Source organism: Fundulus heteroclitus, unplaced genomic scaffold (assembly GCF_011125445.2).
Source record: "Fundulus heteroclitus isolate FHET01 unplaced genomic scaffold, MU-UCD_Fhet_4.1 scaffold_80, whole genome shotgun sequence".
Taxonomy (NCBI): domain Eukaryota; kingdom Metazoa; phylum Chordata; class Actinopteri; order Cyprinodontiformes; family Fundulidae; genus Fundulus; species Fundulus heteroclitus.
Genome location: NW_023397252.1, coordinates 557,345 through 584,157, shown reverse-complemented (window position 1 = coordinate 584,157; position 26,813 = coordinate 557,345). Strand labels below are relative to the sequence as shown.

General features: G+C 37.7%; 5 gene segments (V, D, J or C); 2 read left to right on the top strand and 3 right to left on the bottom strand.

Moving 5' to 3' along the window:
- Window positions 1–2,836: 2,836 nt before the first annotated feature.
- LOC118562071 lies at window positions 2,837–4,144 on the bottom strand. The segment is given in 2 exon segments: window positions 2,837–3,245; window positions 4,117–4,144. A coding segment is annotated over 1 exon segment (255 nt).
- Window positions 4,145–5,813: 1,669 nt separating this feature from the next.
- Window positions 5,814–6,320, top strand: LOC118562061. The segment is given in 2 exon segments: window positions 5,814–5,865; window positions 5,973–6,320. Coding segments are annotated over 2 exon segments (384 nt in total).
- A 6,003-nt stretch (window positions 6,321–12,323) lies between these two features.
- Window positions 12,324–14,957, bottom strand: LOC118562048. The segment is given in 3 exon segments: window positions 12,324–12,711; window positions 13,594–13,699; window positions 14,931–14,957. Coding segments are annotated over 3 exon segments (459 nt in total).
- Window positions 14,958–18,117: 3,160 nt separating this feature from the next.
- On the bottom strand, window positions 18,118–20,936 carry LOC118562047. The segment is given in 2 exon segments: window positions 18,118–18,473; window positions 20,918–20,936. Coding segments are annotated over 2 exon segments (345 nt in total).
- A 106-nt stretch (window positions 20,937–21,042) lies between these two features.
- LOC118562062 lies at window positions 21,043–21,533 on the top strand. The segment is given in 2 exon segments: window positions 21,043–21,094; window positions 21,202–21,533. Coding segments are annotated over 2 exon segments (384 nt in total).
- Window positions 21,534–26,813: the final 5,280 nt, after the last annotated feature.

Genomic DNA, 26,813 nt, shown 5'->3' with positions numbered 1-26,813 from the left:
GGCTCATATACTCTCTAGTTGCTCATTATGTGGCCAACAGCAGAGTTTTAGGGACTCTAAATGGTTTCATAGGCAGTAGATCAAACTCCGACTTCACTCTGACCATCAATTAAGTTCAGCCTGAAGATTCTGTCAGAGCCACTGTTATGGAATTCTAAACAAAACAACTGGACTTGTTTTCCGTAGTAGAAGACGTTTCGCTTCCTCTCCAGGAAGCTTTCTCAATTCAAAAGGTCTGGAGTAATGTGGAGTAACAAGCTATATACCACTGCCCAAACAAAGGCCTGTAATGGCTTAGATAACATGCAAATTCAACAGAAACACGTCCACCCCTTAGTAATGGGCGGTCGTTGAAGTCATTAAGCCAGCAGATTGGACCGAAACTGGTCCACTCCTCTGTAACGGGGAGTCGTTAGGGTTGTTATTGGCTTGGCTTACATGAACAATGTAAGAATTTACACCACAGCTATAGGATTAATTCACGCCAACCATCACCTTAACTCTCACCCTCATTGGGGGTGATCAAAACATTGTTCCTGTTCATGTTTTTAGGTTCCATCAGCAGAGTTCAGGCTGAAGATGCTGGAGTTTATTACTGTCAACATGTCACCAACGTTTCAGTGTAGAACCTCTTTGCTGCTTTGATCTCTTTGGTCAGTGTGTTTCTGGCCTGGTTTAGGTTTTGAGGACTCCGTTCCCACTTCTGAAGTTCTTCCATTTGGTCTGACGAAGCTGCTTAAGTTTTGCTGTGTACCAGGGTTTTATAAATATTCCACTTTATGTGCTAAAGGTTTTAGTCTGCACATACATGTCATCACAAAGATGTCTTGGTGTCAGTTGGTTTGTCCAGGTCAGTGGCTGCATTCTAAAAAACATGTTTAAGATAAGATAAGATAAGATAGTCTTTATTGATCTCACAATGGATAAATTCACTTGTCACATCGGCTCATACAAGAAGGTGCAGAGTAGGGAAGGTGCATTCAGTTATATACAGGGAATCTTCATATATACAATGGATCAAAAAGAATACCAAAAGAATACAAAAAAGGAAATAGGAATGGGCATATAATGTCTTATTTACATTCTTAGTGGTCTATATATATATATATATATATATATATATATATATATATATATATATATATATATATATAAACATATCTATATACTTAAATATATACATATATCTATGCGCCTACATACATACGTACCTACGCGTATATATGTGCATATACATTGTATACATTTGTACATACATACATACATGTGTACTGACTTATGTTCAGGAGTTGATGGCAGCAGAAGTCACTACATCAGGATTATTGCACAGGTTGTGGCCCAGTGTATTATTTAGATTATTGCACATTAGTTATTGCACATTACTTATTACTTACTTTGTCATTAAAGTCAAAGCAGGCCTGTCATTGCAGATCTGACATAGCAGGCCTGTAATTCTGTCTTTTCACGTTCTTTACAACAGGTTAAATGTCACCCTCAAAATGCCAAAAACACCTACATATACACAGATTCAGTTAGATTCTGTTCTCAAACCCTTTGGAGCAGAGAAAAAAGCTCAGTGTCTTTGAAAGGTAACACTTAATCTTTTTCCCCTATGTCTGAACTGTCCTGAACCACGTCTTCACTTTTCTTACCTCTGTGCTTTACAAAGAGTTCCCTTTATGAACTGTTCTGGACACAGTTGATGATATACAGCTAAATGTCATTACCAAATGCTTTATCATATGTAGAAAGATTTTCAACAATGGAAATGAGCATGTTTATATGACCTGACCAGATTCCCTTTTCTGAGGTGAAAAACACATTTGGCACAGTTTTGGCCAATTTGGATAAGTTGTGCCAAGATCACAGGTCCACTTGGCACACTGCCCCCTAAAACCTGTGTGGAACAAACATGCTTCAGCTCATTCAGTCCAGAATTGCTTGATCTGTAACATCTGAGGCTTCTCCTACATTTTCAAAAGGGTTTCTATGGTATTTCTTATTTTTTTTATGTAGAAAAAAACATTTACCATATTGTTACCATGTTTAATGCATTCTGCTGCTGTGGGGATTTAAATTTCAACCCCCAGAAGTAGAAAGTGGAATGTAATATACGTATCCTTTTGAAATGTAAAGGCTGATGTTTGCTATGTTAAAGTCAAAAGGAACAACGATAAAGGAATCTGGAGTTTTTTTGGTTAGCCAGGTGTAACACTTCATCAAAGGTTTACAGCTAATGAGTAATGTCTCTGAGTAAGGGATGATTGATTGATTGATTGATGATTGATGCATGATTGTTTTCATCATTGTGACGTCTGTACACCAGCCTTCATATATGTAGAGACAGAGTCCACTTCCTTGTGTTTTCCTGTGAGCTCCGTTATGCAGTCCGCCCAGAAAAGACTTTGTAAAAGTCCACATATATTAAAATATGTAATAAAGTCCCATAAAGATATACATATATTAATGCACTGTCCTAGCCAATTTTAAATTTCTGATACTAATTAATTATTTGCAATACCTTAATATCTCTGCAGGATATAATTTGACTGAGTTAATTCTGCAAAACATAATTGATCTGTGCTGTAAATTCAACTCGACTTACGATGACACAGTTTGTGCTTGGCAGGAGCATATATCAGTATTATGACTGTGATCCAGAAATCATAAAACTTTGTCTAAACTAGAACCAAAAGGATATTCTTAGCTGTTTAAATGCCCTTGTTTGAAAATGTCCAGCGCAAAGGTTCTAGTAAAGCAATAAAGTAAAAACACAATTATTTTTTTGTCAGTTTTATTTCAATCATCAAGTTGTACATGAACAGATGAACACTTAAGGAAGAAACATTGAGAGAAATGATTAAAGAGCAAAAACAGAGCAGTAGCAGAAAAAGACCAGCAAACTCCCAGTGAATGAGCTCAGGACTGGGAACACTGGTCTCTGGTCAGCGTCTGTGTGACTGCAGGCTGGGAGCCCTTGGAGGCCTCACAGGTCACAGAGCCCACCTTCCTCCACTGGTCTGCAGGGAGCCTCAGGGTGCTGCTCCAGCTGTAGAGGCCGTCCTTCTGCAGCACCACTCGGCTCTTGTTTTCTTCCCAGGTGAAGCTGCTGCTGCCGTCCAGCGTCCAGGACAGACTCCAGTCTGAGGGGAAGCCCTTGTTGGCCAGACACATGAGGGTGGCCTTCCCCTGCTGCAGCTCCTCACTGGAGGGGGGCAGCACTGTCAGGGTGGGACGGGCATCACCTAGGAGACACCAATCAGGTTAGAGGACAGGAACTAGAATCTAACAACAGTCATTTCAACTCTTGTCCTGTTAGAGTTGATTTTCTCCATAAAGAAGTTTCTGACAGATGTCTTTCTGCTCTAACAGCCACTCAGCTCACGCTCTGTTTCACTTCCCTTTCAAAATTGTTCATGCATATCAGCTCAGAAAGACTCAGAATACAGTTTGAACTAAAATATATCAGTACTGAAATGTAGAACCAATATATTATGTTTTATCCTGATATTCAAAATAACATTATCATTTCCTATAAACAGGGAATAAATGTTTTTATACAGTTCTATTTATCACTTAGTAAAACTTCAAACAAATTTAAACTGTTCAGAAGCTCTGATTATCAGAAGTTCTCTCATGTCTTTCATCAATACTTTGAGATTATGCTTAAAAAGAAATCGGTAACAAAATGTATGTTCTTTGATGACTGACCCTTATTGTCGTAACAACTAGTCTTCAAATTGTTGACATTTTACTTCCAGTGTTGCTTTAGACTTTAACCCCTGTTTTGTGGTCTTATTTAAAACACAGTATACAAAAATAATAAAAACAAAGATATCGTTCCTACTTTCAGAACTATTACTAAAAAACATCCAAACATACACCGAGGCTGATTCCACGACCCAAAGTCCTCCACAGACATAAAAACTGATTGAACTGCTGAACAGAAACTTTTGACTGCCGAAAGACACAGATTTCATACATTTTCACACTAAACTGAACCTTCAGCCTCAGATTATCCACTAAAATTATTACAATTTAGTCTCATCCTTTTGTCAAATTGAGATACTCTAAAGAGACAATTATTACTGAATACAAGCTTTTACTGTGACTTACTTCCAACCTCCAGTCTGGTTCCTCCACCAGAAGTCCACCACAGTGATACAAACTCATTGAGCCGCCGTACAAAAACCTCTGACTGTTAGAGACACGGCTCTCTCACTTTAGACAAAACTAAACCTACAATTTAGATAAAACACCTATAAAATCTGTCTATGTTTCAACCTGAAGCAGCTCCTAATCATCTACAAATTCAGATTTCAGATTTTCATTCACAAAATGACTTCTTTATTTAATAATTTAATATTCTGTTTGTTTGAAACAGAAAATATACATAATTTTTCCAGGTATTATTTGAAAAAGAATATTGATAAAACAAGAATGCTGTTTGTAAAAGAATAGCTTTAAATTTGACTTACTTCCGACCTCCAGTCTGGTTCCTCCACCAAAAGTCCACCACAGTGATACAAACTCATTGAGCCGCCGTACAAAAACCTCTGACTGTAGAGACACGGCTCACTCGCTTTCATGAAAACAAACTTCATAAAGCTGCTCCTGTGTAAGATCTTTTAAATCTAGATGTAAACTAGTCAGAATAATAATAATAATAATAATAATAATAATAATAATAATAATAATAATAATAATAATAATTGATGCATTCATTTACAGCACATAGATTTATAAATAACTTTATTTCCTCAAAAAAGTTATTATAACTAAGCAGTTAGTCGGAAAATTGTTTAGATTAATAATTTAATAAATCACCCTGGTAAACTACTGTTCAATGCAATGCAGCCTCAAGGTTTGGTCACAAGTCTGGTTAATGCAGAGAGTTGCATTAGGAAGGACATCCAGTGTAAAACTTTTGCCAAATTTACCTTGTAAGACAATAACATGATCTCCATCCTGGATTGATTGAGAACAGGGTGAACATCAACCGCTATTGATGCTGGTGGAAATTGGCCTACTGTTAGTCAGCAAGGATGAAGAGAAAGAACAGGAGGAGAAGAAGAAAGAAAACAGTCTATGACTGAGAATAGGGACTTTAAATGGAGTTCTCCTACATGGTGATATAATCAGGGATGATCAGAAAGTAGGTGGACAGTCATCCATTGGTGTGGCTGCAGGCTTTTGCCATGCTGAGGTGAGTGAACCTTCATTAGGGCACACAGAGCATCTGCATGAATGATTAACTCATTTATATTGGTGTAATAGTGAAATAGTGCTGGTGTACAATATTATGCAGTTTCATATACAGAATGTGCAGTTTACATGGTATCTCAGAGCTGATTTTTATGGAGTATAATTATTCATTCATTCTTGGTAGCTTTCTTTAGCTAGTGGTCAAACTGCTTTTCTTTAAAATCAAAAGTGTAGAAAAACATTGTTGGGGCTAAGCCAGTGGATCTTTATGTGCCTCTAAAGTAAAGGTATTACATACATATGATTTTAATTTGACTTGGTATGTTTCATCCTCATCATTCACAAAAAATACCTAAAGGTTAGTACAACAAAATTGTCTTTTTTTTTGCACAGAAACAGAATATTCTGACTGAAAGAGCAACTGCAACTTAAAGATCCCAGTTCCTTCAGGAATCACTACAGAGCATTTCCATAGAGAGGCACTTTGCATCAGCAGCACCATGCTCCAGTGCTCTGGGAGAGTTTATAGTCCTGAGAGTTGAACACTGGAGGACTGACAGCTGTCCTTCATGACAACAGAAGACACAGAAATCCTCCTCATCAAAAACATGACTTTGATCTGCGTCCTCATCTGGACTCTCCTCTGCTGCTGCTTCACAGGTAAAGTCCAGAGGATCAAACTCCTCTCCTCTATCAACATCTTTCCCTCTGAAATGAAGCCCACAAAACCATCAAGCTGCTTTATGTTTTTGTCTCTGTGTCCTCAGAGTCCAGAGGTCAGGTCACAGTGACTCAGCCTGCAGCAGTGACAGCTGATCTGGGAGGATCTGCCAGGATCCCCTGTAGGATCAGTCAGAATGTTTATGTTGATTCTCATGGCCACCGCTTAGCCTGGTACCAACAGAAAGATGGACAAACTCCTAAGCTGCTTATTTATTTTGCCAGCACTCGAGCATCAGGGACTCCAAGTCGTTTTACAGGCAGTGGATCAAACTCTGACTTCACTCTGACCATCAGTGGAGTTCAGGCTGAAGATGCTGCAGTTTATTACTGTCAGAGTCTTCATTACATCAACAGCCAGTATGTGTTCACACAGTGAAAAACAGTCATACAAAAACCTCCCTCAGTCAGACTGAACAGAAACTGAACTGCATCTGCAGAGAGTGATTCTGTTCAGTGAACAGAAAAAAAGATTAGGTACAATTAATGGACTTCAAATTCAGGTGAACTTGTGTTACAGAAACATACGAAGATGCTGTTTAAAATTATAAATATATATTATGCTAACTACATTTTGAAAACCTTTGTGAATATTTAGAGTTGACAGACTTTTGGTAACTTAACAATGACATAAACCTTGGACTTTTATGACCTCTGCCTCACAGGTGTTTAAAACTGATTTTACAAGAGCAGCACTATATGGATATCACAGTCAACATAATAAATAAATGAACCACGCTAAAAACATTCATGTAACAGTATGAGAGTGAACTGAAAACAAGGAAGAATCATGTAAGGATTAAACGTGATAAGTTTAGTTCATCAGTAACGGGTAACTACCCATCAGCTCCTGATTCATTCTTCTTTGATTCACTAATTAAAGCAAAACTAAACTGTAGTCCCCTCATAATGCTGGGCTGTGTGTTACCCACTAAGCACTGGTTCACTACCAGTTAGTTCATGATTAGTTCCTAAGGCGTTTCTCAGTAGTTAATTAAATAGTGTGTACCTTATTGTGAAGTGTTACCAACACGCATGCTCAACTTCACCCAAATTGACTTATCACCTCTTTAGTTCTTTAATGACACCAAATCCGCCATGACGAAGCATGCAAATAAATCACCTTTTTTTATATCTTTGGACTAATTTTCAATATAAGCAAAAGAGTTTGATAGAGAAAGTGAGATTATATTGATCACCTAGAAGTTTGGGCTAGCCGTGGCTCAATGTTCAACCGTTGCCTTAGAGTCAGATTTTCTTTTCTTTTTTTAACCAACTTCCCTCGGTGTCTGGAGAAAAATCACAGCATACACAGAGTGTAAATATGTAAGAAGATTTAACAGGAAACATCCTGGAATTTGTCTTATTCTGCAGAAACAAGAAGCTCAGCACAAGTCTCTTAAAAGAACAACAAACACAGTGTGTCATGTGTCACACGATTTATATCTTAAAACATGATTTCTATCATAAAACAAATAGTATACTCTCTCGCTTAAAACTTGGAATAACCGTTGATTCAGGCTTGTTTCTGTCATCTGCAAAACATTTTCAAACTTATTTCTATTGTTTCTCATCCTGAGAAGGAAATGATTTCCAAAATTCATGCTTTTGTTTTGTGTCATATGGACTATTGCAATGCACTTTAAACATGTCTTACCCAAACGTCCCTGGATTGCAATCTGTACAAAATGCTGCAGCTTGGCTTCTGACATGATCTTCAAAATTTGGAATATGACTCCACTTCTTATGAAACTTCATTGGCTCCTGGTTTAATATAGAGTACTTTTCAAGATCCTGGTTTTGACTTGGAAAGCTCTGCATGGACAGCCACCAGGGTAACTTCCCGAACTTTTACATCCCTACACCCCCATTAGGGCTCTGAGGACCAGTGATCAAGATTGCCCCCATACAAAATGGAAGACCAAGGGAGACAGAGCTTTCTCTTCTGTGGCTCCAAGACTCTGGAACACCCTCATTCTGACTATGAGATCAGCAGATTCAGTGGTTTATTTTTAAGGCTAGCTAAAAACAAATATCTCCTTTTGTTTATTTTTGGCTTGTGTGATTCTGTTATCTTCTACTGTAAAGCACAGTGAGTGGTGCTATATAAATTAATTTACTCACAAACTATAAATGTGTGTTGATCTACAGAAAATACAGAGCAACCAAAACTGATTGCTGTGATTTTACTCATCTGTCCATGTTGTTGTGACGTTTAAATTCTCTTCAACGATTTTAAAGACATAGAAAGACTAATAAAAGAGATATGTTTACATGTTACATACAAGAACAACTAAATATGATTTTAAGTGAAGATATTTTATTCACAAACAAACTACCAAACAAAATGATCCAGTTTCAGGACAGCAGGAAAAAAACATGGATGCTCACAATGTTGTTAAAACACTAACAAAGTCAATAACACTACTCTAAGCAGTATTTTCTACAAATAAACAGCGCTGAAACATCCAGTCTGATGAAGACTGAGAGGTATCACATGTACGACTGACTAAATGTTAGAAAAATAACAGAGAGCTGTTGCAAACAGACAAAGGTTTTACTAAATTTTGCTACGAGTAGCAACCATCATGAAAGCCGATGTCGGGTACCATCTGGTTATACTGATTTTCCTACTCGTAATACCGACTCTAGGGCCCGTTCCAGCCAGAGGTCAAGAATGCCGACTACCGAGTATAATAGAACACACTATTAGCTTTCTAGGCTTAAAACATATCCTAAGTTTCTGACAGGAAGTTCTTTAAACAATATTACAATTGTTATGGCATCAATTCCTCTTCAAGACACAACATGTCTTTAATATAAATTAAGCCATATATTGGACATTAAACAGCTTGGTAAGAACAGAAAGTGAATTGAGCTCTAGCTGCTTATTTTTTTGGCCAACAGAACAGTTTCAGGGACTTTAAATTAAACTTGCAGTTGTCTCTGGGAAAGAAGGAAACACTGTGGAGATAGAAGTGCTCCACCATTAAAGTTTGAAAAGAGTGAGTGGCGAAAAGCTTGACTAAGGTGGCGAAAGACTGGACTCCAGGTTCACTATGACATCTTTAAAAGACAGACTTTAAAGATGTAATCTAAAACTGAAAAATGCAAGAGATTATTTTTGGTGTTGCGCCGATACCGATACCAGTATCGGCCGAGGCTCCGATCCAGCACTAAAATGGTGGTATCGGTATTGGCGTGTACCAACAAATAGGGCACCGATACCTTTTTTATGTTTGTATGTCATTTGAACGCAGCCTTCTCTATCCCAACACTCACTAGTTCTACTGGATTCACTTTGTATTAGTCTTTTTGCTTTAAAAAGGTAGCATCTTTACAAAGCCATGATGGCAATTATTTTACAGTTTTTCATATATACACACACACATCAATTTCAAACAGATGGTATCGGCCATTACTGCACAGCCAGGTATCGGGGCCAAAAAACGGCATCGGCGCAACACAATTTATTTTTCGTGAGATTATTAACAAATAAAGTAATAATTCTCATACCTCATTTGACACAGTCAACAGGTTAACAAACCCTCTGGTGTCTGTGGCAGCTAAACTCCAATCTAACAAGGCCTGCAATGAATTTACAAACTTCTTTACTGAGTTAATAAAAGGTATGAGTAGGACGTTTTGCACATCAATGTAAGGTCCAGTGCCAATACTGTCTCAGTTTTACACCCTGTTCAAACATTATAAATCTCATAATAATTAATCATAAAAATACAAAGACCAGTAATGTTTTCAGCTGTTTTCGCTGGATAAAGAGGACTGAACTGTTCAGTTTAAAATGACTCATACCACTGATAGATTGGTTTGAGAAAAGGAGGCGTTATGAGCTGTAGAGCTGAGCTCCATGTGACTGACTCTGTGTGTTTGCATATGTGTCCTGCCTCTCTGCTCCCAGCTGTTAAGAGGTCAGTGTTGATCAGTGGCTGTCCAGGCCTTTCAGAGCCACTGACACACCAGCAGCACAATGATGATGTCACTGACTCTACTGCTGACCACACTGAGGCTCCTGGTTCACGGTGAGACTTTCTGTCTAAAAATGTTTCAGGGTGTAAACAAGTTAAACGAAAAAGAAGCAATGGAAGCATCCTTTTACATTTGGATGCTGTTTTTTTTTTTTTATCTGGACTAATCTTAATAATTCTCTCGGCCTCATGTTTTTAGGTTCCTCAGCAGAAATCACGCTGACTCAGACTCCAGCATCTCAGTCTGTTGTTCCAGGACAGACTGTCTCCATCACATGTAAAGCCAGTTCTGCTGTTGATGATGATTTGCACTGGTACCTTCAGAAACCTGGAGAAGCTCCTAAACTCCTAATTTATAATGCTGTGTATCACGTTGGTCTGGAGTGTCTGACCGTTTCAGCGGAAGTGGATATGATAACGATTTCACTCTGACCATCAGCAGAGTTCAGGCTGAAGATGCTGGAGTTTGTTATTGTCAACATGATGAGAACATCCCGTTCACACAGTGATACAACATCGTACAAAAACCTCAGAGCTGCTGAGGAACTGATCCACAGCTGCACTGAAAAAAAAAACTGCAATAAAAACCATATCTGACTGAATGTCATTCAGTCATTGGGTGCCACTAGGTTGAAGGGATGGTCTCGTATCGTAGGTTTATCAAGGCCTCTTCATGATGCAGGGTTATTGGCTGATGTTCTTTGCTGCTTTGATCTCTTTGGTCAGTGTGTTTCTGGCCTGGTTTAGGTTTTGAGGACTCCGTTCCCACTTCTGAAGTTCTTCCATTTGGTCTGACGAAACTCCGTCATTAAAGTCATTGCAGGCCTATCATTGCAGGTCTGACATAGCAGGCCTGTAATTCTGTCTTTTCACGTTCTTTACAACAGGTTAACTGTCACCCTCAAAATGCCAAAAACACCTACATATACACAGATTCAGTTAGATTCTGTTCTCAAACCCTTTGGAACAGAGGCAAAAGCTCAGTGTCTTTGAAAGGTAACACTTAATCTTTTTCCCCTATGTCTGAACTGTCCTGAACCATGTTTTCACTTTTCTTACCTCTGTGCTTTACAAAGAGTTCCCTTTATGAACTGTTCTGGACACAGTTGATGATATACAGCTAAATGTCATTACCAAATGCTTTATCATATATAGAAGTATTTCCAACAATGGAATTGAGCATGTTTATATGACCAGATTCCCTTTTCTGAGGTGAAAAACACATTTGGCACAGTTTTGGCCAATTTGGATAAGTTGTGCCAAGATCACAGGTCTACTTGGCACACTGCCCCCTAAAACCTGTGTGGAACAAACATGCTTCAGCTCATTCAGTCCAGAATTGCTTGATCTGTAACATCTGAGGCTTCTCCTACATTTTCACAAGGGTTTCTATGGTATTTCTTATTGTTTTTTATTGCGAAAAAACATTTACCGTATTGTTACCATGTCTAATGCATTCCGCTGCTGTGGGGATTTAAATTTCAACCCCCAGAAGTGGAAAGTAGAAAGTAATATACCTGTCCTTTTGAAATGTAAAGGCTGATGTTTGCTATGTTAAACTCAAAAGGCACAATGATAAAGGAATCTGGAGTTTTTTTTCACGTTAGTTACTTGGTTGGCCAGGTGTAACACTTCATCAACACTGGCCTGAGGTGGAATGTAAACAGCGACTAGCAAAAACCAGTAAAACTCATGCAGGGAATAAAAGGGTTTATAGCTAATGAGTAATGTCTCTGAGTGAGGGCTGATTGATTGATTGATTGATTGATTGATTGATTGATTGATTGATTGATTGATTGATTGATTGATTGATTGATTGATTGATTGATTGATTGATGATTGATGCATGATTGTTTTCATCATTGTGTCATCTGTACACAAGCCTTCATATATGTAGAGACAGAGTCTGCCTCCTTGTGTTTTACCTGTAAGCTCCGTTATGCAGTCCGCCCAGAAAAGACTTTGTAAAAATCCACATATATTAAAATATTTAATAAAAATATGAATATATTAATGCACTTTCACAGACGATTTAAAGTATTGATACTAATTAATTATTTGCAATACCTTAATATCTCTGCAGGATATAATTTGACTGTGTTAATTCTGTGTTAATTCTTTAACATAATTGATCTGTGCTGTAAATTCAACTCGACTTATGATGACACAGTTTGTGCTTGACAGGAGCATATATCAGTATTATGAGTGAGATCCAGAAATCATAAAACTTTGTCTAAACTAGAACCAAAAGGATATTCTAAGCTGTTTAAATGCCCTTGTTTGAAAATGTCCAGTGCAAAGGTTCTAGTAAAGCAATAAAGTAAAACCACAATTATTTTTTGTCAGTTTTATTTCAATCATCAAGTTGTACATGAACAGATAAACATTTAAGGAAGAAACACTGAGAGAAAACGATTGAAGAGCAAAAACAGAGCAATAGCAGAAAAAGACCAGCAAACTCCCAGTGAATGAGCTCAGGACTGGGAACACTGGTCTCTGGTCAGCGTCTGTGTGACTGCAGGCTGGGAGCCCTTGGAGGCCTCACAGGTCACAGAGCCCACCTTCCTCCACTGGTCTGCAGGGAGCCTCAGGGTGCTGCTCCAGCTGTAGAGGCCGTCCTTCTGCAGCACCACTCGGCTCTTGTTTTCTTCCCAGGTGAAGCTGCTGCTGCCGTCCACCTTCCAGGACAGACTCCAGTCTGAGGGGAAGCCCTTGTTGGCCAGACACATGAGGGTGGCCTTCCCCTGCTGCAGCTCCTCACTGGAGGGGGGCAGCACTGTCAGAGTGGGACGGGCATCACCTAGGAGACACCAATCAGGTTAGACGACAGGAACTAGAATCTAACAACAGTCATTTCAACTCTTGTCCTGTTAGAGTTGATTTTCTCCATACAGAAGTTTCTGACAGATGTCTTTCTGCTCTAACAGCCACTCAGCTCACGCTCTGTTTCACTTCCCTTTCAAAATTGTTCATGCATATCAGCTCAGGAAGACTCAGAATACAGTTTGAACTAAAATATATCAGTACTGAAATGTAGAACCAATATATTATGTTTTATCCTGATATTCAAAATAACATTATCATTTCCTTTAAACAGGGTATAAATGTTTTTATACAGTTCTATTTATTACTTAGTAAAACTTCAAACAAATTTAAACTGTTCAGAAGCTCTGATCAATATCAAAAGTTATCTCATGTCTTTCATGAATACTTTGAGATTATGCTTCAAATAACTGAGTAACAGAATGTATGTTCTTGGAAGACTGATCCTTATTGTCATGACGATTACTCATCAAATTGTTGACATTTTACTTCCAGTGTTGCTTTACACTTTAACCCTTGTTTTATGGTCTTATTTAAAACACAGTATAAGAAAATAATAAAAACAAAGATATAGTTTGTACTTTCAACAGGACACAGAACTATAACTAAAAAACATCCAAACATATACCGAGGCTGATTCCACGACCCAAAGTCCTCCACAGACATACAAACTGATTGAGCTGCTGAACAGAAACCTTTGACTGCAGAAAGACACAGTTTTCATACATTTTCAGACTAAACTAAACCTTCAGCCTAAGATTATCCACTAAAATGATTACAATTTAGCCTCATCCTTTATCAAATTGAGATACTCTAAAGAGACAATTATTACTGAATACAAGCTTTTACTGTGACTTACTTCCAACATCCAGTCTGGTTCCTCCACCAGAAGTCCACCACAGTGATACAAACTCATTGAGCCGCCGTACAAAAACCTTTGACTGTAGAGAGACACGGCTCTCTGACTTTAGACAAAACTAAACCTACAATTTAGATAAAACACCTATAAAATCTGTCTATGTTTCAGCCTGAAGCAGCTCCTAATCATCTACAAATTCAGATTTCAGATTTTCATTCACAAAATGACATCTTTATTTAGCTTAATATTCTGTTTGTTTGAAACAGAAAATATACATAATTTTTTTCCAGGTATTATTTGAAAAAGAATATTGATAAAACAAGAATGCTGTTTGTAAAATAATAGCTTTAAATTTGACTTACTTCCAAACTCCAGTCTGGTTCCTCCACCAAAAGTCCACCACAGTGATACAAACTCATTGAGCCGCCGTACAAAAACCTCTGACTGTAGAGAGACACGGCTCACTCGCTTCTAGGAAGACAAACTTCATAAAGCTGCTGCCTGTGTAAGATCTTTTAAATCTAGATGTAAACTAGTCACAATAATAATAATAATAATAATAACAACAACAACAACAATAATAATAATAATAATAATAATAATAATAATAATAATAATAATAATTATTATTATTATTATTATTATTATTATTATTATTATTATTATTATTATTATTATTAATAATAATAATAATAATAATAATAATAATAATAATAATAATAATAATAATAATAATAATAATGATGATGATAATAATAATAATAATAATAATAATAATAATAATAATAATAATAATAATAATAATAATAATTAATGCATTCATTTACAGCACATAGATTTATAAATAACTTTATTTCCTCAAAAAAGTTACTATAACTAAGCAGTTGTTAGTCTAAGGAAACTAGTTTAGATTGATAGATAGATAGATAGATAGATAGATAGATAGATAGATAGATAGATAGATAGATAGATAGATAGATAGATAGATAGATAGATAGATAGATAGATAGATAGATAGATAGATAGATAGATAGATAGATAGATAGATAGATAGATAGCTTAACTTTATTGTCCCAAAGGGAAATTTGATTTGGGTTACAGACTCTGGCTGCTACATAGTCCAAACTATGTGTCACACTGCATTCACACATAACACTACTATAAAAATTCCATTATAATAATTTAATAAATCCCTCCGGTAAACTACTATTCCTTGCAATGTAGCCTCACAGGGGCACAGTGTCCTGTGTCCTATTCAGAGTTTGAACACAAGCCTGGATAAATGCAGAGAGTTGCATCAGGAAGGACATCCGGTGTAAAACTTTTACCAAATGTACCTTGTAAGACAAAAACATGATCTCCATACTGGATTGATTGCGAACAGGGTGAACAATGACCGCTAATGATGCTGGTGGAACCTGAACTACTGTTGGTCAGCAAGGAAGAAGAGAAAGAAGAGGAGGAGAAGAAGAAAGACAACAGTCTATGACTGAGAGAAGGGAATTAAATGGAGTTCTCCTACATGGTGATATAATTAGGGAAAATCAGAAAACAGGTTGGACAGTCATCCATTGGTGTGGCTGCAGGCTTTTGGCATGCTGAGGTGAGTGAAACCTCATCAGGGCACATAGAGCGTGATTAAATGATTAACTCATTTATATTGGTGTAATTGTGGAATAATGCTGGTGTACAATATTATGGAGTTTCATATACAGAATGTGCAGTTTACGTGGTATCTCAGAGCTGATTTTTATGGAGTATTATTACTCATTCGTTCTTGGTTGCTTGGTTTAGCTAGTGGTCAAATTGCTTTTCTATAAAATCAAAAGGTGTGGAAAGGCATTGCTAAGGCTAAGCCAGTGGATCTTTATATGCCTTTAAAGTAAAGGTATTACATACATATGATTTTAATTTGACTTGGTATGTTTCATCCTCATCATATACAAAAAATACCTAAATGTTGGTACAACAAAATTGTCAGTTTTAAATGCCTTTAAATATATTGGAGATTTCCAAAGAATTGTTTAATAAGTCAAATCTAGAATTGCAAAACATAATTAAAACAAATTAAAACTTTGGGGTGATATATGCTCTTGAAATTATGTAATTTATCTGCAAATTGAATTTATAGAAAAGTAAAGTAACATTACCACAAAAACTAAATATCAAAACAATTTGAAATATAAAGAGTCAGTGGAAAGACGTTAAAAGTGGAGATTGGGCCTCATAAATTGTTCAAAACAGTTTCAAAAAGATATACGAAAAACATTTTCTATAAATCATTAATTGTTTTTTGCACAGAAACAGAATATTCTGACTGAAAGAACAACTGCAACTTAAAGATCCCAATTCCTTCAGGAATCACTACAGAGCATTTCCATAGAGAGGCACTTTGCATCAGCAGCACCATGCTCCAGTGCTCTGGGAGAGTTTATAGTCCTGAGAGTTGAACACTGGAGGACTGACAGCTGTCCTTCATCACAACAGAAGACACAGAAATCCTCCTCATCAAAAACATGACTTTGATCTGCGTCCTCATCTGGACTCTCCTCTGCTGCTGCTTCACAGGTAAAGTCCAGAGGATCAAACTCCTCTCCTCTATCAACATCTGTCCCTCTGAAATGAAGCCCACAAAACCATCAAGCTGCTTTATGTTTTTGTCTCTGTGTCCTCAGAGTCCAGAGGTCAGGTCACAGTGACTCAGCCTGCAGCAGTGACAGCTGATCTGGGAGGACCTGCCACCATAAGTTGTCAGACTTCACAGAATATTAATAGCAACCATTTTTCCTGGTATCAACAGAAAGATGGACAAACTCCTAAGAGGCTCATTTATTATACCAGCTCTCGAGACTCAGGGACTCCAAGTCGTTTTACAGGCAGTGGATCAAACTCTGACTTCACTCTGACCATCAGTGGAGTTCAGGCTGAAGATGCTGCAGTTTATTACTGTATGGGTCAATTCTACATCAGCAGCACATATTCATACACACAGTGAAAAACAGTCGTACAAAAACCTCCCCTGTTCAGACTGAACAGGAACTGAACCGTGTGTCACAGATGGAGGTTTCAGTTGACTGTTACAGTTAGTTACAACACAAACACTCAACCTTGTTTCAAGTACATAGTGAGGACTGTGCCTTGTCTTCCATACACTTCAATTCATTTTCTAATCTTTCTATGGCCTAACCTTGACCATAGCCCTAATCCTAACCTTTACAGGATTTTATTTAACCCTAACCTAAACCTTATTGAGTCCATAGTGCTAACCCTACCCCATAGACCAGAATAAAAGTGAGGACCAGCAAAAGGTCCTCACTCTACATCAAATTCCTCACTTTACTAGTAAAATTATTAAAAAAATGTTTTAGCTCAGCTGCAAGTACAACAGCACACACACACACACACACACACACACACACACACACACACATATATATATATATATATATATATATATATATATATATATATATATATATATATATATATATATATATATATATATATATATATATATATATATATATATATATATATATATATACACACACACACACTGGATTTCACACTGCAAGCTGGAAATTGTGAAAGGACTTTAGAGACACAAAATGTCAATCTACAATACAATGAACACAGTGTGTATTTTTGTAAATGCTGCTTGCCATGTTGCTGTTGCAGCCAGGTGATGTTACTTTAAATAAAGCTAAATCTAACCAACACCAAATCAAATATGTACTAATTTCAAATACTTCGATGACTAAATATCATTTTGTTAATTTTGTTGAAATTCATCAAATTTACCTTGTGATATCCTCTGCAAATATTTGATCCAAAAAAAAGTTTTTTAGTATTTTTTTAATTGAATTGAATCTTATATCTAAACATTTGTCCTTTTCTATACATAGAAAGATTTTATTGTTAAAATCAGAAATATGCACTGACAAATAATTTACCACGAGGTGAGGCATTAGGTTACCTTATTGTAATACCTAACAAATATTTTAAAAACAACAAATAACAGCTTTTGTACGTGTAAAAAAAAAACAGAACAAATTTTCTAAATGGTAAAAACTTATATAGAGAAGTAAAACTAGATTTAAAACATGCAGCACAAATTTGTTAATTCACATTGTTTGGTAAAAACAAAGGATCATGTGCAAACGTCCTTTAAACTTCAAATGTCTTAAAATGGATCAAGAAACTTACTTAATAGACAGAAAAATACTTCACAAACAAATATGATGTTCTTTATTACTTTTGACAAGAGAATACTGGTGATAATTACTGAAATCCTGTAATCTATGTTCTAAAAGGCTTCTGTGAAATGATATATTGAATATTAAAAAGCATTTAAATAATCTGTATTGAAAATATCCAGTGCAATAGTTTTGGTACACAATTATAGTCAAACATTTTTTTTGTGTAAGTTTTATTTCAGTCAACAAGCTTTACAAGGACATGTGGACACATATAGAAGAAAAACTGAGAGAAACTATTAAAGGTTAAAAATGGAGCAATAGCAGAAAAAGACCAGCAAACTGCCAGTGAATGAGCTCAGGACTGGGAACACTGGTCTCTGGTCAGCGTCTGTGTGACTGCAGGCTGGGAGCCCTTGGAGGCCTCACAGGTCACAGAGCCCACCTTCCTCCACTGGTCTGCAGGGAGCCTCAGGGTGCTGCTCCAGCTGTAGAGGCCGTCCTTCTGCAGCACCACTCGGCTCTTGTTTTCTTCCCAGGTGAAGCTGCTGCTGTCGTCCAGCGTCCAGGACAGACTCCAGTCTGAGGGGAAGCCCTTGTTGGCCAGACACATGAGGGTGGCCTTCCCCTGCTGCAGCTCCTCACTGGAGGGGGGCAGCACTGTCAGAGTGGGACGGGCATCACCTAGGAGACACCAATCAGGTTAAAGGACAGGAACTAGAATCTAACAACAGTCATTTCAACTCTTGTCCTGTTAGAGTTGATTTTCTCCATAAAGAAGTTTCTGACAGATGTCTTTCTGCTCTAACAGCCACTCAGCTCACGCTCTGTTTCACTTCCCTTTCAAAATTGTTCATGCATATCAGCTCAGGAAGACTCAGAATACAGTTTTAACTAAAATATATCAGTACTGAAATGTAGAACCAATATATTATGTTTTATCCTGATATTCAAAATAACATTATCATTTCCTATAAACAGGGAATAAATGTTTTTATACAGTTCTATTTATCACTTAGTAAAACTTCAAACAAATTTAAACTGTTCAGAAGCTCTGATAATCAGAAGTTCTCTCATGTCTTTCATCAATACTTTGAGATTATGCTTAAAAAGAAATCGGTAACAAAATGTATGTTCTTTGATGACTGACCCTTATTGTCGTAACAACTAGTCTTCAAATTGTTGACACTTTACTTCCAGGGTTGCTTTATACTTTAACCCCTGTTTTGTGGTCTTATTTAAAACACAGTATACGAAAATAATAAAAACAAAGATATCGTTCCTACTTTCAGAACTATAACTAAAAAACATCCAAACATTCACCGAGGCTGATTCCACGACCCAAAGTCCTCCACAGACATACAAACTGATTGAACTTCTGAACAGAAACTTTTGACTGCCGAAAGACACAGATTTCATACATTTTCACACTAAACTGAACCTTCAGCCTCAGATTATCCACTAAAATATTACAATTTAGTCTCATCCTTTATCAAATTGAGATACTCTAAAGAGACAATTATTACTGAATACAAGCTTTTACTGTGACTTACTTCCAACCTCCAGTCTGGTTCCTCCACCAGAAGTCCACCACAGTGATACAAACTCATTGAGCCGCCGTACAAAAACCTCTGACTGTTAGAGACACGGCTCTCTGACTTTAGACAAAACTAAACCTACAATTTAGATAAAACACCTATAAAATCTGTCTATGTTTCAACCTGAAGCAGCTCCTAATCATCTACAAATTCAGATTTCAGATTTTCATTCACAAAATGACTTCTTTATTTAATAATTTAATATTCTGTTTGTTTGAAACAGAAAATATACATAATTTTTCCAGGTATTATTTGAAAAAGAATATTGATAAAACAAGAATGCTGTTTGTAAAAGAATAGCTTTAAATTTGACTTACTTCCGACCTCCAGTCTGGTTCCTCCACCAAAAGTCCACCACAGTGATACAAACTCATTGAGCCGCCGTACAAAAACCTCTGACTGTAGAGAGACACGGCTCACTCGCTTTCATGAAAACAAACTTCATAAAGCTGCTCCTGTGTAAGATCTTTTAAATCTAGATGTAAACTAGTCAGAATAATAATAATAATAATAATAATAATAATAATAATAATAATAATAATAATAATAATAATTGATACTTTCATTTACAGCACATAGATTTATAAATAACTTTATTTCCTCAAAAAAGTTATTATAACTAAGCAGTTAGTCGGAAAATTGTTTAGATTAATAATTTAATAAATCACCCTGGTAAACTACTGTTCAATGCAATGCAGCCTCAGGGTTTGGTCACAAGTCTGGTTAATGCAGAGAGTTGCATCAGGAAGGACATCCAGTGTAAAACTTTTGCCAAATTTACCTTGTAAGACAATAACATGATCTCCATCCTGGATTGATTGAGAACAGGGTGAACAACAACCGCTATTGATGCTGGTGGAAATTGGCCTACTGTTAGTCAGCAAGGATGAAGAGAAAGAACAGGAGGAGAAGAAGAAAGAAAACAGTCTATGACTGAGAATAGGGACTTTAAATGGAGTTCTCCTACATGGTGATATAATTAGGGATGATCAGAAAGTAGGTGGACAGTCATCCATTGGTGTGGCTGCAGGCTTTTGCCATGCTGAGGTGAGTGAACCTTCATTAGGGCACACAGAGCATCTGCATGAATGATTAACTCATTTATATTGGTGTAATAGTGAAATAGTGCTGGTGTACAATATTATGCAGTTTCATATACAGAATGTGCAGTTTACATGGTATCTCAGAGCTGATTTTTATGGAGTATAATTATTCATTCATTCTTGGTAGCTTTCTTTAGCTAGTGGTCAAACTGCTTTTCTTTAAAATCAAAAGTGTAGAAAAACATTGTTGGGGCTAAGCCAGTGGATCTTTATGTGCCTCTAAAGTAAAGGTATTACATACATATGATTTTAATTTGACTTGGTATGTTTCATCCTCATCATTCACAAAAAATACCTAAAGGTTAGTACAACAAAATTGTCTTTTTTTTTTGCACAGAAACAGAATATTCTGACTGAAAGAGCAACTGCAACTTAAAGATCCCAGTTCCTTCAGGAATCACTACAGAGCATTTCCATAGAGAGGCACTTTGCATCAGCAGCACCATGCTCCAGTGCTCTGGGAGAGTTTATAGTCCTGAGAGTTGAACACTGGAGGACTGACAGCTGTCCTTCATGACAACAGAAGACACAGAAATCCTCCTCATCAAAAACATGACTTTGATCTGCGTCCTCATCTGGACTCTCATCTGCTGCTGCTTCACAGGTAAAGTCCAGAGGATCAAACTCCTCTCCTCTATCAACATCTGTCCCTCTGAAATGAAGCCCACAAAACCATCAAGCTGCTTTATGTTTTTGTCTCTGTGTCCTCAGAGTCCAGAGGTCAGGTCACAGTGACTCAGCCTGCAGCAGTGACAGCTGATCTGGGAGGATCTGCCAGGATCCCCTGTAGGATCAGTCAGAATGTTTATGTTGATTCTCATGGCCACCGCTTAGCCTGGTATCAACAGAAAGATGGACAAACTCCTAAGCTGCTTATTTATTTTGCCAGCACTCGAGCATCAGGGACTCCAAGTCGTTTTACAGGCAGTGGATCAAACTCTGACTTCACTCTGACCATCAGTGGAGTTCAGGCTGAAGATGCTGCAGTTTATTACTGTCAGAGTCTTCATTACATCAACAGCCAGTATGTGTTCACACAGTGAAAAACAGTCGTACAAAAACCTCCCTCAGTCAGACTGAACAGAAACTGAACTGCATCTGCAGAGAGTGATTCTGTTCAGTGAACAGAAAAAAAGATTAGGTACAATTAATGGACTTCAAATTCAGGTGAACTTGTGTTACAGAAACATACGAAGATGCTGTTTAAAATTATAAATATATATTATGCTAACCTTTGTGAATATTTAGAGTTGACAGACTTTTGGTAACTTAACAATGACAGAAACCTTGGACTTTTATGACCTCTGCCTCACAGGTGTTTAAAACTGATTTTACAAGAGCAGCACTATATGGATATCACAGTCAACATAATAAATAAATGAACCACACTAAAAACATTCATGTAACAGTATGAGAGTGAACTGAAAACAAGGAAGAATCATGTCTGATTAAATGTGATAAATTTAGCTCATCAGTACAGGTTAACTACCACAAGTTCCTGATTCTTTCTTCTTTGATTTGCTAATTAAAACAAAACTAAACTGTAGTAATAATGCTGTGCTGTGTGTTACCCACTAAGCACTGGTTCACTACCAGTTAGTTCATGATTAGTTCCCAAGGCGTTTCTCAGTAGTTAATTAACACATGCTCAACTTCACACCAAGTTGACTTATCACCTCTTTAGTTCTTTAATGACACCAAATCCGCCATGACGAAGCATGCAAATAAATCACCTTTTTTTATATCTTTGGACTAATTTTCAATATAAGCAAAAGAGTTTGATAGAGAAAGCGAGATTATATTGATCACCTAGAAGTTTGGGATAGCCGTGGCTCAATGTTCAACCGTTGCCTTAGAGTCAGATTTTCTTTTCTTTTTTTAACCAACTTCCCTCGGTGTCTGGAGAAAAATCACAGCATACACAGAGTGTAAATATGTAAGAAGATTTAACAGGAAACATCCTGGAATTTGTCTTATTCTGCAGAAACAAGAAGCTCAGCACAAGTCTCTTAAAAGAACAACAAACACAGTGTGTCATGTGTCACACGATTTATATCTTAAAACATGATTTCTATCATAAAACAAATAGTATACTCTCTCGCTTAAAACTTGGAATAACCGTTGATTCAGGCTTGTTTCTGTCATCTGCAAAACATTTTCAAACTTATTTCTATTGTTTCTCATCCTGAGAAGGAAATGATTTCCAAAATTCATGCTTTTGTTTTGTGTCATATGGACTATTGCAATGCACTTTAAACATGTCTTACCCAAACGTCCCTGGATTGCAATCTGTACAAAATGCTGCAGCTTGGCTTCTGACATGATCTTCAAAATTTGGAATATGACTCCACTTCTTATGAAACTTCATTGGCTCCTGGTTTAATATAGAGTACTTTTCAAGATCCTGGTTTTGACTTGGAAAGCTCTGCATGGACAGCCACCAGGGTAACTTGCCGAACTTTTACATCCCTACACCCCCATTAGGGCTCTGAGGACCAGTGATCAAGATTGCCCCCATACAAAATGGAAGACCAAGGGAGACAGAGCTTTCTTTTCTGTGGCTCCAAGACTCTGGAACACCCTCCTTCTGACTGAGATCAGCAGATTCAGTGGTTTATTTTTAAGGCTAGCTAAAAACAAATATCTCCTTTTGTTTATTTTTGGCTTGTGTGATTCTGTTATCTTCTACTGTAAAGCACAGTGAGTGGTGCTATATAAATTAATTTACTCACAAACTATAAATGTGTGTTGATCTACAGAAAATACAGAGCAACCAAAACTGATTGCTGTGATTTTACTCATCTGTCCATGTTGTTGTGACGTTTAGATTCTCTTCAACGATTTTAAAGACATAGAAAGACTAATAAAAGAGATATGTTTACATGTTACATACAAGAACAACTAAATATGATTTTAAGTGAAGATATTTTATTCACAAACAAACTACCAAACAAAATGATCCAGTTTCAGGACAGCAGGAAAAAAACATGGATGCTCACAATGTTGTTAAAACACTAACAAAGTCAATAACACTACTCTAAGCAGTATTTTCTACAAATAAACAGAGCTAAAACATCCAGTCTGATGAAGACTGAGAGGTATCAAATGTACGACTGACTAAATGTTAGAAAAATAACAGAGAGCTGTTGCAAACAGACAAAGGTTTTACTAAATTTTGCTACGAGTAGCAACCATCATGAAAGCCGATGTCGGGTACCATCCGGTTATACTGATTTTCCAACTCGTAATACCGACTCTAGGGCCCGTTCCAGCCAGAGGTCAAGAATGCCGACTACCGAGTATAATAGAACACACTATTAGCTCTCTAGGCTTAAAACATATCCTAAGTTTCTGACAGGAAGTTCTTTAAACAATATTACAATTGTTATGGCATCAATTCCTCTTCAAGACACAAGATGTCTTTAATATAAATTAAGCCATATATTGGACATTAAACAGCTTGGTAAGAACAGAAAGTGAATTGAGCTCTAGCTGCTTATTTTTTTGGCCAACAGAACAGTTTCAGGGACTTTAAATTAAACTTGCAGTTGTCTCTGGGAAAGAATGAAACTGTCAGGGTTCTCTGTGTTTTGGCTGCTCTAACTCTACTCCTCAGGTGTGTCTAGTTGGCTGAGGAGGCGTGGTCCACACCTGCAGCTCGTTGCAGGCGGCTTCCTCTGGCGTCTTAAGCAGAGCGCTGACAGATGGAAGACGCCGGAGCCTTAACCAGTCGTGGTACGACGTGGCCTCAGTCCCAACTCTCGGAGACCAGCTTGTGAGTTTTTTTGTTACTCTTCATTTTTGGAGTAATTTTTGAACCTCTCTGTTGCTTCAGATTTTGGTGCTTGGATGCACTCACCTGTCTTGACGTCTCGTCCGAAGAAACAGACCAGCGGAACCTGCCTGCTCAGATCTTGCTCTGGCGCTCCCCTCATACTTCCTGGAAGTTACCCAGCGAGGCCTGAGATCCCCTCTCCCGGGTTCTGTTGGTTCTGTGTTCACTCTGGTCAATCCTTCTGTCAACCGTTGCCGATGAGGCTCGCTCTGGATTCCTCGCCAGCTACATCAGCCGCCCTCAGCCACTAGCCGCCTATCTCCAGCAGAGTAGTATCATAGAGTTCTCCTGACGCTACTTCTTCCCGGTTAGGTCCGCTCAGCCTAATGGTAAGCAGCGCTACTTCTAGCAATTCTCCGGGTTCTTCCTTCAGAGTACTCACTCACTCTCTCTTGCAGACTTTCCAGCCGTGACGTTCTGACCCAGCCGATTCACCTGTAGTTCCGTCCGTAGACCTGCCTGTTTTCCAAATAAAATATCTTAAAACTGTGCATTGCCTCCCGTTCGTATCTGCATGTGGACTCGTCACCTGAAAACCATGACAGAAACACTGTGGAGCTAGAGGTGCTCCACCATTAAAGTTTGAAAAGAGTGAGTGGCGAAAAGCTTGACTAAGGTGGCGAAAGACTGGACTCCAGGTTCACTATGACATCTTTAAAGACAGACTTTAAAGATTTAATCTAAAACTGAAAAATGCAAGAGATTATTTTTGGTGTTGCGCCGATACCAGTATCGGCCGAGGCTCCGATCCAGCACTAAAATGGTGGTATCGGTATCAGCAAATAGGGCACAGATACCTTTTTTATGTTTGTATGTCATTTGAACGCAGCCTTTTCTATCCCAACACTCACTAGTTCTACTGGATTCACTTTGTATTAGTCTTTTTGCTTTAAAAAGGTAGCATCTTTACAAAGCCATGATGGCAATTATTTTACAGTTTTTCATATATACACACACACACATCAATTTCAAACAGATGGTATCGGCCATTACTGCACAGCCAGGTATCGGGGCCAAAAAACGGCATCGGCGCAACACAATTTATTTTTTGTGAGATTATTAACAAATTAATAATTCTCATACCTCATTTGACACAGTCGACAGGTTAACAAACCCTCTGGTGTCTGTGGCAGCTAAACTCCAATCTAACAAGGCCTGCAATGAATTTACAAACTTCTTTACTGAGTTAATAAAAGGTATGAGTAGGACGTTTTGCACATCAATGTAAGGTCCAGTGCCAATACTGTCTCAGTTTTACACCCTGTTCAAACATTATAAATCTCATAATTAATTATAAAAATACAAAGACCAGTAATGTTTTCAGCTGTTTTCACTGGATAAAGAGGACTGAACTGTTCAGTTTAAAATGACTCATACCACTGATAGATTGGTTTGAGAAAAGGAGGCGTTATGAGCTGTAGAGCTGAGCTCCATGTGACTGACTCTGTGTGTTTGCATATGTGTCCTGCCTCTCTGCTCCCAGCTGTTAAGAGGTCAGTGTTGATCAGTGGCTGTCCAGGCCTTTCAGAGCCACTGACACACCAGCAGCACAATGATGATGTCACTGACTCTACTGCTGACCACACTGAGGCTCCTGGTTCACGGTGAGACTTTCTGTCTAAAAATGTTTCAGGGTGTAAACAAGTTAAACGAAAAAGAAGCAATGGAAGCATCCTTTTACATTTGGATACTGTTTTTTTTTTTTTTATCTGGACTAATCTTAATAATTCTCTCGGCCTCATGTTTTTAGGTTCCTCAGCAGAAATCACGCTGACTCAGACTCCAGCATCTCAGTCTGTTGTTCCAGGACAGACTGTCTCCATCACATGTAAAGCCAGTTCTGCTGTTGATGATGATTTGCACTGGTACCTTCAGAAACCTGGAGAAGCTCCTAAACTCCTAATTTATAATGCTGTATCACGTTGGTCTGGAGTGTCTGACTGTTTCAGCGGAAGTGGATATGATAACGATTTCACTCTGACCATCAGCAGAGTTCAGGCTGAAGATGCTGGAGTTTATTACTGTCAACATGATGAGAACATCCCGTTCACACAGTGATACAACATCGTACAAAAACCTCAGAGCTGCTGAGGAACTGATCCACAGCTGCACTGAAAAAAAAAACTGCAATAAAAACCATATCTGACTGAATGTCATTCAGTCATTGGGTGCCACTAGGTTGAAGGGATGGTCTCGTATCGTAGGTTTATCAAGGCCTCTTCATGATGCAGGGTTATTGGCTGATGTTCTTTGCTGCTTTGATCTCTTTGGTCAGTGTGTTTCTGGCCTGGTTTAGGTTTTGAGGACTCCGTTCCCACTTCTGAAGTTCTTCCATTTGGTCTGACGAAACTCCGTCATTAAAGTCATTGCAGGCCTATCATTGCAGATCTGACATAGCAGGCCTGTAATTCTGTCTTTTCACGTTCTTTACAACAGGTTAACTGTCACCCTCAAAATGCCAAAAACACCTACATATACACAGATTCAG